Here is a 12,004-nt window from a genome sequence, read left to right on the forward strand (position 1 = left end):
GCACATACCAAAATTCTAGACTCTCAGAAAGAAAATGAATGTTCAGCACAAACCACAATTATTATGCAATTTAGGCACTGGGAGCTGCTTAACAGTTCTGGGAATGGTGGGAACTCTCCTGAAATCCAAGTTCCCAGACACCAGCAGAGAGCCGACCTGTGAACAATGGCTTTTGTCTCGTTGTCCAGATGGATAGCAGTCAGGTTCGCTGTGTGAACAATTTCCTGCATTAGCCCGCTAGCATTGTAATGAATTTGGACCCTGAGGGAATTAGAGAGCCTTTGAAGGGGGTGGAGTAGAAAAGTGAATGATCCGACTCACATTTTAGAAGGAACAACTCTGACCATATTACAGAGAATACATTGTAAGTGGGCAAGGACAGAAATTGACCAGTTAGGAATTATTACAGTAATAAATGATGGAGCTATGGGAAGCGTGTTCACTGCCTTACGGATATAGGAAGAGCAGATTTAGGGGATAAGATGAGGAATTTTGGATGTGCTTAAAGTCTTGTGTCTATTGCCTGCAAGGGTTAGAAGTTTACACTGCTACTCAATCTGGCCCATCCCTGGAGCTAAGTAAGCATAGATCAGCTTCTTCTGAGGCATCTCTGCCCAATAGGGATATAATGTGTGCCACATATGAAAATGTAAGTTTCCTAGCAGCCTACATTTTTTAAAAAGTAGAAAGAAGTAGGTCATTTGATTTTAATATATTTTATTTAACCCAATATATCTGAAATATTTTTTCAACATACAGTGAACATAAAATCATTAAGGAAATAGTTTACATTTTTCATATCTTGTCTTCACACTCTAGTGTGCATTTTACACTTATAGACTAGCTACACTAACTACATTTCAATTGGTGAATAGCCACATGTGGCCAGTGGCTATTGTGAAGGAAAAGGCAACTCATAAGACATGAACTGAGTCGTGGGTGAGGACAGTTAGAAAGAAAGAAGAGGACCCCTATTTTTATTAGGTACTCACTTGTGTCTTCACTTTCTTCAGATCTCTGCAAAATGACACCTTACCAGAGACATCTTCATTGATGGAAAATTGCAGCTCCCCACCATCATTCTGTATCTTTTTATCATTATAAAAAGTTTATTCTTTATGACACTTATAATTTCCTAATTTGTCTATCATCAAGGTGTGTTTTTTACAAGAATTGAAGAGTATGAGAGCTGGGATACTGCTGTGTTCACAGCTTTATCCCTGCACCCAGAGAAGTGCCTGGCACACTTTAGAGGCTTAGGATGAACCTGTCATACCTGTCATTCTGTGGGAGAAGCACAACACTTACAAGGCTTTCTCAAGGCCTTGTACAAGTCTGTAGGGCAGAGTTGGGCTTCTTGGGGTGAGAACTGACATGCTCTGCTGTGTGGTTCCATCTTCTCACCCTGCAGCCTTGTGGCAGATGGAGAGCATGTGCTATTCCTCAACTGTTTGAGCATGGTAGATTTCCCTTTATGAAGCTTGTTCCAAAATTGTTCTGGAGACATAAAATTACTGTTAGTTAATACTTGCCAATAGATACTGAATTCTTTCAATCTGTTCAGTAGAATTCTTCATTACAGGTCTTTTATGTCTGGACAATCTCATTTCAAAATGAGATATAGTAGATAATGAGAATTTCTTGAATATTTTCTGGCTTCATGAAGTGCTTATTTTATTAACCCTCATTAATGGAGGGCATGGAGCCAGAGAGAGCTGGCTTTTTAAAAGGCATTGTCTTTAGTGAATAAATTATGTGCATATTTTAAAATCAGGGCATTTTATTTAGGAATGCTTGATTGCCTGGAGCAAGATTTTATTACTATGTAACATCTGTAACAATGTGTTAAAATACTGTGTAAAATATTGCTAAAGGATAGAATGGCTACTCAAATTAGCATTCTAAGTAGAAGCTCTCATAAGTTTTAAGAAATTAATGGGGGAATCTCTTTTCAGGTTATCATAGTGACCTGAATGGAAAGATTTTAAAAAATCTTTACACTCCTTATTCTTGCTTTACTGATATGAAAAATCCAGGGGTATTGCAAGAAGAGATTGCCTGAAGCATTCATTTTGAGGAACAGTTCGTGAAATGGCTGACTAGAGATGTTGTGTATGTTTGGTGAAGAATGTTGTAGTCACACAGAAATAGATAATTAGTGTGGGACAAAAGAAAGAGGCTAGGAAGCATAGATAAGAAGAACAAAGAAAGTAAGGAATTCTATCATAAGGGAAAGGGATATTTCAGACAGGAAAACACAGTTGTAAAGGCCATGAACTAAGGATAAAACACCATCAATGGAGACAGGATAGCCCACAGAAACATTTCAGAGGATATGAATTTAAGGATAAGAGACATTTGCGAATGATCAAGGAGAAAGCTCTAATTCTCATGACATCGTTGCGCATGGATGGGATGTTGGAAACCATATAGGTCAAGCTTTTGTTTTACAAATAGGAAACAAAGACCTAGAGGGATTGCCAGAGGTTACAAAGGAGAAAAAGGCTTCCCTGCTCTCCTGACTCTATATCCTTTCTCTTCTACAAACTTTTTGCATGCTATGAATACTTTGACAAAAGTACATGCTTTCTGAGTATTAATGTAATATATGTTCACTGAGCAAAATTCGAAAAATATAGAAACAAACAAAATAATCCTATAATAATTAACCTTTTTGTTTACTTTCACTTAGTCTTTTACTTATTCAAACATGTATGTTTTAAATCATGGTCATTCTATATGACTCTTTTTTAGTTGTTGTTTTCACTTACTATGTCATGTTGCTTAGGACCATGAAGTTTGCAAATTCATAATAACATGAGACAAAAAAAGAAATCTGATCATGTAATTTCGGGTAACCCCCTGTGACTTTCTGTGTACTTTTCCAGAATTCATTATATAAGCAAGTGGAAGAAATGGAGCAAGATAGCCTAGTAACCTTGAATGTTGAACGCTTGAAAGGAACATATGATCGTATAACCGTAGCATGGGAAGCTGATGGAAGTATTAGTGATATATTTCCTACCTCAGGAGTGGTATGTAATTTACAAAGTTATAGGAGACACTTTTAAATTATGGTTACTACTGGTGTATGGGGCCAAATCCTGCCTTATGGATGAAGTGTTTGAGTTTGACCATGTCAACACTGGATTCCTACTAATCATCGTAGAGAGGAATATAATTTTAAGGTTAGTTTTCTTTTTGTGGGTATTGTTCTTTTTTTAAAATGTAAAACCAAAATTTTCCTTTAAAAGGTCATTCTTTTTGAGTTTCAGTACATTCTTTGGCCACATTGTGGGTGCATTACATTGTTAGATAAAATCAAAATGTGGTTTCCAGATTTAGGCACAATGGAAGTAGTAAGTAGAAGTAGGAAGTAGTAAGTAGTAACTGCATAAAACAGTCAGACATATGAAAAAGTAGATCTGAGTTGTGGAGTGATATAGGTTGGGTTTCCTGTAAATAGACTCTGAGATTGAGAGTTGTGGACAGAAGGATTTTAAGGAGATAAATCTATGAGGCTATGAGGAAGGTGAGGATGTGCAGAAGGAGAAGTTGATCCACAGGCAATTGCAGTTGAGGTTGATTGCAACTGAGTTCAGGAGATGAGCTGGTCCTTAGGAGTTGTTCCCAGTTTAGAGCTGAGCCATTGACATCCCCATTTTAGCAGTCCTTGGCTTCAGGCCACCCTCAGGGTTGGGTATAACCTTGAGTGAGACCTTTGCTGTAGCACAGGGTGATTCCCAATGAGGAGCACAGAACTTGTTGTTCCTAGTAGCCACGGGATGGGTACATCAGCCCCAAGAAGGGATGTGGCCAGACGACAAGATTATCCATTACTGGAGAATAGTATAAAGTTGCAGCTGAAATTCAAGCATGGAATCAGAATGAGCCAAATAAGTACATGATTAACAACAAGACGGATCAGAGAGCCTTTCGTTCCTAGCTGGAAGATGGGTTGTCTTCTTGGCTTGCCTTCGGTTTCATAGATTAGTCCGTGTATATTGCCCAAATGCTTCTCTGAAGAGTTCTTTTAAAGGAACTCTCATGGAACTGTCTCAAAAAAAGGACAGATATATATCATGGTTCATCAATTCTAGGTTTCTGTATTATTTCAAAGGTTATTGGAGCTTCTGTATATTAAGAATGTTATAGTAAATTCTGTTGCATTTAATATTTACTTTAGGTAAGCTACCAAAACTGTAAGTTGTGTCTGTCAGGTTCTGTATGTTCTGATTTATATTTCCCCAATTATCATTTCTTATATAAACATGATTACAATTATTTCTAATTTAAATATAAAATGGTACCTTAAACATAGACTATATTTTGGAAGAATTAATTATTTCATTCAGGGAGTTAGTACATTTTTTTTCTGTAAAGGGCCAGATAGTAAATATTTTAGGCTTTGTGAGCCATTTGGTTTCTTTCACTACTACTTATCCTTTGTAGTAGAATTGTGCTAGACAATATAAGCAATGTCAGCAGACAATGTAGGCAGCAATAGACAATATGCAATTGAATGAGCTTAGTTGTCTTCCAGTAAAACTTGATTTATGACAAATGGGTTTGGCCATTGGGCAGTAGTTTTCTGACCTCTGATTTTATTAATAAAGCTCTTGAATTTATTTTTGTAACTTTTATTTTAAGTTCTGGGGTATATGTACAAGTTTGTTACATAGGTAAACTTGTGTCATGGAGTTTTGTTGTACAGATCATTTCATCACGCAGGTATTAAGCCTAGTACCCCTTAGTTATTTTTCCTGATCCTCTCCCTTTTCCCACCTTCCACCCTTGAATAAGCCCCGGTGTGTGTTGCTTCCCTCTATGTGTCTGTGTGTTCTCATCTTTTGGCTGCCACTTATAAGTGAGAACATGTGGTATTTGGTTTTCTGTTCCTGTGTTAGTTTGCTAAGGATAATGGCCTCCAGCTCCATCCATGTCCCTGCAAAGGACATGATCTTATTTTTCTTTTATGACTGCATACCTAAAGAAAGAAATTCCATTACTGACTTTAAAAGGCATATAAATTATGCTGGGATAAATACGCATGCATATGTATGTTCATTGCAACATTCTTCACAATAGCAAAGACATGGAATCAACCTAAATGACCATCAATGATAGACTGAATAGAGCTTTTGAATTTATATTCTCCATTGCCTTTTCCAGGTAGAAAGATGAATGTCAGCAAAGGTAGATAATAACATCAGCCTATAATGCTAGTTTGAATAATTATAAATAGTTTGTAGCTGCATTGCTGGAGAGTGGTGTGTGAGGTGAGAATCAGTGGAAAATGACATTCAAGAAGTCCTATCAGCAAGGATTTCAGATGCTTTTTAGCAAATTTGAATTTGACTCTTTAGACAGGAGAGACACAAAAGGAGAAGAGAGATGCTATGATTTGCATCTCTCCCTATCTTTCTCTCTCCACCTGTGTTTTAGTTGATTCATTGCTTAGTGATATATCTGTTCAGAGTTTAGTCAAAGAAAATAATCTGGGCAAAAGTTTTGTAGAGAAAAATCTTTAAGCTAGTATGCCACCTTATTTTATTTTTATGGATCTTTGTATAGGGTATCTAGAGCTTAGATTCCCAGACAGACTATGTACTTTATCTTAGAATGGAATTCAGGCTCCAGTATTTGACAATGTGGCTGCATGTTTTTTTTTTTTTTTTATTAGCTTAAAGTTTATAAATGGTTTGCTTTTTCCTTTTTCCTAACAATCTTCTGTTAATATGAAAGGCATCTGATTATGTAGAATCATATTATTATGTTGCTTAAATATCTCTTGCTATTTAAGTTATGGGTTTAATAAAAGAAAATCAAATTTTTAAATATTCTTACTACATAGTGACAATTACAAAATAAATAACATCTTCTTTCTTTAAAATTCTAGATTTCATTTACTGAAGGCCAGGTACTGTCAACAATCACTCTGACTATTCTTGCTGATAATATACCAGAGTTATCAGAGGTTGTGATTGTAACCCTCACCCGTATCACTACAGAAGGGGTTGAGGACTCATACAAAGGTGCTACTATTGATCAGGACAGAAGCAAGTCTGTTATAACAACTTTGCCCAGTGACTCACCTTTTGGCTTGGTGGGCTGGCATGCTGTGTCTGTCTTCATTAGGGTAGCAGAGCCTAAAGGTAAATATTGTTAAACATCTTTCAAGTTTTAATGAGAAGCTTCATTGGATAATTTAATTCTAGTATTTATAAGGAATGTAAATTTCTCTTTTTATATGACTTTTTCAGTTTGACAGGTCATACTCAATCCTTGTTGTTAAATTTGGTAATCATGTGAAATCACCTAGCAATACTGTTAAAGCAAATGGGTCTTTTAAAAGATACATTATAATAGAAATATTAATATTTTAGTTGTGAGTGCAGTAGGGGTGACTTTTTTTACTTTTTCTTTTTCATCATTCATCTGTTCTCTTCACTCAGCTATACTTTCTGTAGATTTTCAATAGTTACAGAGAACAATGAGCAACACAGTGAAATGTACATGGCACTAAAGGTATTAATTGTTTAATCCAAAATAGTAATTAGAATAATTTTATCCTGGGAAGTGTACAGTGGCCATTTTCTCTTTTGAGTATAAAATCATCACCCAAATAATTATTCATGTTAGCTGCTGGTGAAGGTTCTAAACTTTTCACATGATAACATGGACATCCAGCTTTCCAGTACCTTTCATTTGAATACTCAATGGGAAAAATACGACATGTAGTTATGTTCCTGGGTCTTTAATATGGCATATTAAGTTTTTAAAACCTAAACAATGAAATAAAAGGTTCTGTGAAATACTTTGAGTCTCGTGATAGGCACATCACTGTAAGAACAAAATCACTCTTAATGATTAGTCATTAAATGATGACTTCGTATACATAATTTTTCATTTTTTGAAGAATCTTTTGAGCATTTATAATTATCATCTCTGTTCAACCTGCATATCTGTACTTCCCTAAGACTTTGCAGCAATTTCTATTAATGTGTATGACATGTGCAACATAGAAGGGTGCTTAGAGAATCAGAAGTGGGGGGTTAGAACTGGGATATAATGTTAGGAGTGGGTGGTGATTCTCTGCCCAACTTTGGGGACCAGGAAGACCAAGCACAGAATAATCCTTGGGAGTATACATTGTCTTTGTTTCACTTCTTTTTCCTTAACTGTCTACAAGGGATAGAGTAGAGTGTTCCACTCTAGGTGCTTGGAACAGCATTAGCAGCAAATAGAAAAGCCTATTTATTTGTGGCATGTTTCTCTTACAGAAAACACCACCACTCTTCAGTTACAAATAACTCGAGATAAAGGACTACTTGGGGATATTGCCATTCACTTGAGAGCTAAACCCAATTTCTTACTGCATGTCGATAATCAAGCTACTGAGAATGAAGATTATATATTGCAAGAAACAATAATCATAATGAAAGAAAACGTAAAAGAAGCTCATGCCAAAGTTTCCATTTTGCCGGTAAGTCAAGGCTGCCATGAATGTGATCTAAAGTAAAGGAAAATGCTCTTAAGTAAAATTGTGATGCTCTTCTAGGTAAAAATCTTTTTTTTTTCATAAAAGGATGCTTTTAAGCATTAAAAAAAGTAAGTATTCTAATGTTCCCACCCACCTAAATATTTAATAATGAATGAATATTTTATAACTGGCTGACAAAAATGATGTCTATTACTTGTATTTATCCTTGAACTGGAATATTGTTTGAATGAATTTTGAAGCACTAAATTTAGATTAATTATATCTGATTGGATCCACTGTAATTTTGTTTTGTCAGTTTTTAAACTAATGACAACAAATGAAATGCCCAAATCAATCTCGTTATTTTTATTATTCATTTAATAGGACAGTATTTTTCCTTTCATGATATGATTACTTGAATCAAGATTAGTCTTCAGATGGTTTAGATCTGGTTTTAGCTATCTGTATTTATCCATGTATGTCCGGAGAGAGAGAGAAAAACAGAGAAAGAGAGGGGGAGAATGTGTGAATATATCCGTAATGATGCACAAGAAATTGAAAGTGTTTAATAGTGGATTAGTGTTAATATTATTATAAAATAATAACAAAATGTTGTTTTATATTATATAAATAGTATTAATCTTATATATTATATACCATAGAATATATTACGTTATTAAATAAATATATAATGTTAGTGTTACTAATAGTGATATTAGTGGTTTTAGGTAATAGTATCTTCTGAAGATTATAATTTGGGAAAGATATAAGGGATGGGATAGAAATGAGGGTTTTTTTCTCCTCTTTTTAGAGTATTTTTTATCTTTGGAAATTTTTTATTATGCGAAAACAAAATAAGAAATTTTAAAAAATTAAATATAGGCTTATATCTAGATTTTCAAGTCTAGAGCACTTTAAAAATGTATGTAGCATTTACCAGTGTTTCCTAAATTTTCTTTTGGGATATTAAATATGTAAAACATACAACAGAATATGGTCAAAATTTCAGGATAGATTTTTAAAAATTATTTTATTTGCTAATGAGTGTGAAGTTTCCATTGAAACATCACCAGTGAGCTAGGATATTCCATAGATTCTGAAGTTGTCAGTGGGAAGGTATTAAAATATAACAAGAATCTTTTCTATGTGTGACAGATCTGCCCATTCCCATGAACAAAGTCAATTATTTCCTTACTGAAAAACATCCAGTATTCAATGCAAGTTAAATGTCTTCAAAAAAATGAAACACCATCTTTTTCCCCCATCCCCCAGGATGACATTCCTGAATTGGAGGAAGGATTTATTGTCACTATCACTGAGGTGAACCTGGTGAACTCTGACTTCTCTGCAGGACAGCCAAGTGTGCGGAGGCCTGGAATGGAAGTAGCTGAGATAATGATTGAAGAAAATGATGATCCCAGAGGAATTTTTATGTTTCATGTTACTAGAGTGAGGCGAACTTTCATTTGTTTACAGTCATACAGAGGCCTCTCCCTGCTGATTTGGCCAGTGTTTTGTAATGTTTTCTGCAAAACATTTAGCTTTGTCTCTATTTTTAAATAGATAAGTAACCAAATTGCTCTTATAAACTAATTCTTAGATCTCTTTGGGCTAGACCAAAGGATTCAACAAGTTTACTTTCATTAAATTAAACGTAAGAGTTCAGAAGACCTTTTATGCATACTTACATCTGACTGTTAATTTCTACTTTGAAGGGTGAAGTACAGAAAGTTAAGTAGAAACAATACCTTTAGAAAGATGACTTATGAGAGTTACCATTTTATCTTGCCTTTCAACTGATATTCTTTACTTAAAGGGCGCTGGTGAAGTTATTACTGCCTATGAAGTGCCTCCACCCTTGAACGTTCTTCAAGTTCCTGTAGTCCGGCTGGCTGGAAGCTTTGGGGCAGTAAATGTTTATTGGAAAGCATCACCAGACAGTGCTGGCCTGGAAGACTTTAAACCATCTCATGGGATTCTTGAATTTGCAGAGAGACAAGTACGCCAGTCACTAACATATTGTACTTCAGACATTTTGTAGGCATCCATCAAATGAATGTACATTAGTGACTGCTAAATGCATTATACTCTAAATGTTTCTATGTTGAGTCAAACAAATATTATTAATTGAAATACAATTTATTAATGGGCATGGGAAGAGACTTATAAAGATACAACAATCTTACCCTTTTCTGAACCCCCTGCCCCAGTTTTATTTAAAATAAATAGAAGTTACAAAACAGGATAATAATTGACTTAGAAATGCCTAACAATATATAGAAAACTGTCTGATGAACTAGACTATTCCTGTGGACTTTAGTTTATCTTTTATTTTGTTTCTTAATGCCAGTAAATATAGATATTTATTTAGAATTTGCACTAAAAGTATGGACAGTTTTTACTTAATATCTAAAATGCCCTTTATAATTTAAAAAAATGACTAAGAGAAATGAAAAAAATAGTTAAAACTTGAAAAACTGAAAAACAATATTCTAGATTTAGGCTCACCAGTCTTAAATGTTATGAAACATTCCCCAAGAATTACAAATTTTGTAAACTTAGCATTTTTAATATGTAAGAATAAGATATTTTCATACAAATTTTTTTTTAATCAGTAAGTGGAGAAGGCTTATGAACAACCATGAAATGTTAGTAACTTCAACTAGCACCTCTGTCTACAGGTAGTCTTATTTTGGCTAGACAGATTACCAGAGTATGCATCAACTTATTAGTTGCTCATGGTGAGCAGTAGTAAATGCTGTTAAAAGGTAAGCATACAGATCTAGATTTTCCTACACAGAAAAACATATTATTGTTATTATTTTTGAAATTCTGAGCTTTTAAAACAGTTTTAGAACTTGAAACATTCCCTAGTAAAAAGAGCAGAATGCAAGTCAATGAGATTCTTATGTTAAAAGCAGAAACAAATACATTGATTATTCATTGAAGCAGCCTTCCAACTTTAATGACATTATCAACTCTTTATCTGTGCATGAAGTTCAAGTTCCATCATTAACCAGCATCCTGAGGATCAGGTTTATTCTTAAAATTCACATCCTCGAAGGAAGGGACTCTATTTTACAGCACAGATTTGCGGTGCAGGCAATTTAATTAGCTTCTATTTGAGCATTTGATTTTATTCATGTTTCCACTTGTCTGAGTGTGATATCCAGGTTTTTCACTTTTCTCTGTTGTTAAATTAAAGACTTTAGGTAGATTTAGATAGAAAAACTTCATTTTCTGATAAATGTCTGTGTCAGAAACACTGGAATATTTTTATGACCAATAGTGAAACTGCAAGCTGGATCAAGGTTTATTTATTTATAAGTTTATAAAAATTTTTAACATAGACAGAAAATTGAACTAAATCCTGATTATAAACATCCAGGAATAGCACATTTTGGGTCTTCTTTCTGCCTTTATTTTTGACTGCATTGCAAAAACAATATCTGAAACCATTGGGATTTATTTTAATTGTAGAAGACAATGGTAATTTTTATGTAAGTTTCATATCGTGTAATATTAATACCAAGCATACTGCATTTTATGTTTGTGCAATGGTATTAGAACCTGCATGACATTAAAAAAATTTTAAGAATAAGGATTTATTGTTTTTAATGTATAAATAATACTATCTTATCACATCAATACTTTTTTATCTTGAAAGTAATAGACAGCAAATTTCTGATTTTAAAATATCATAAATATACACAACTTTAAAATGCCATAAATATATATGCCATAAATATATACAACTTTAAAAGTATTACGAATATTATAAGCAAAAGAACTACTTTTTTGTACCATGTTTCTAAGTTTTTTAGTTTCAACTAAAAAATTAAAATATAAGCAAAAACTGTTACTACATTATTTCTCTCCTCATTTCCTATCTTCCTCCTTCTTTTCCTCCTCCTTTTTCTCCCTTCCTTCCTTTCTTTCATAGGTTACTGCAGTGATAGAAATGACCATAATTGATGATGCTGAATTTGAATTGACAGAGACTTTCAATATTTCCTTGATCAGTGTTGCTGGAGGTGGCAGACTTGGTGATGATGTTGTGGTAACTGTTGTTATTCCACAAAATGATTCTCCATTTGGAGTATTTGGATTTGAAGAAAAGACAGTAAGTTAAATATATCAGGGGGATGCACGCCTTATTTCAGGCTAGTGTTTCATGTAATTTTGAGTAGAAAGTGTCTTGCATTTTTGTTTTGAAAGTCTTGGCCAGGCGTGGTGGCCAGTAATCCCAGCACTTTGGGAGGCCGAGGCGGGCAGATCACAACGTCAGGAGATCAACACCATCCTGGCCAACATGGTGAAACCCCAGCTCTACTAAAAATCCAAAAATTAGCTGGGCATGGTGGTGTGTGCCTGTAATCCCAGCCACCTGGGAGTCTGAGGCGGGAGAAATCGCTAGAACCCAGAAGGCAGAGGTTGCAGTGACCCGAGATCACGCCATTGCACTCCAGCCTGGCGACATAGACTCCATCTCAAAAAAAAAAAAAAAAAAAAAAAAAAAAA

General features: G+C 34.5%; 1 protein-coding gene across 1 annotated transcript in view; it reads left to right on the plus strand.

Annotated features, from left to right (window-relative positions):
- Positions 1-12,004, plus strand: part of ADGRV1 (adhesion G protein-coupled receptor V1) — a 596,733-nt gene that overhangs the window by 171,421 nt on the left and 413,308 nt on the right. The window contains exons 53-58 of the mRNA XM_011978020.1: positions 2,889-3,035; positions 5,900-6,155; positions 7,284-7,486; positions 8,756-8,932; positions 9,300-9,482; positions 11,427-11,606. Coding sequence (XP_011833410.1) covers positions 2,889-3,035; positions 5,900-6,155; positions 7,284-7,486; positions 8,756-8,932; positions 9,300-9,482; positions 11,427-11,606 — 1,146 coding nt within the window. The remainder of the gene's footprint in view (positions 1-2,888; positions 3,036-5,899; positions 6,156-7,283; positions 7,487-8,755; positions 8,933-9,299; positions 9,483-11,426; positions 11,607-12,004) is intronic.

Source organism: Mandrillus leucophaeus, unplaced genomic scaffold, assembly GCF_000951045.1.
Source record: "Mandrillus leucophaeus isolate KB7577 unplaced genomic scaffold, Mleu.le_1.0 Scaffold187, whole genome shotgun sequence".
Classification (NCBI taxonomy): Eukaryota; Metazoa; Chordata; class Mammalia; order Primates; family Cercopithecidae; genus Mandrillus; species Mandrillus leucophaeus.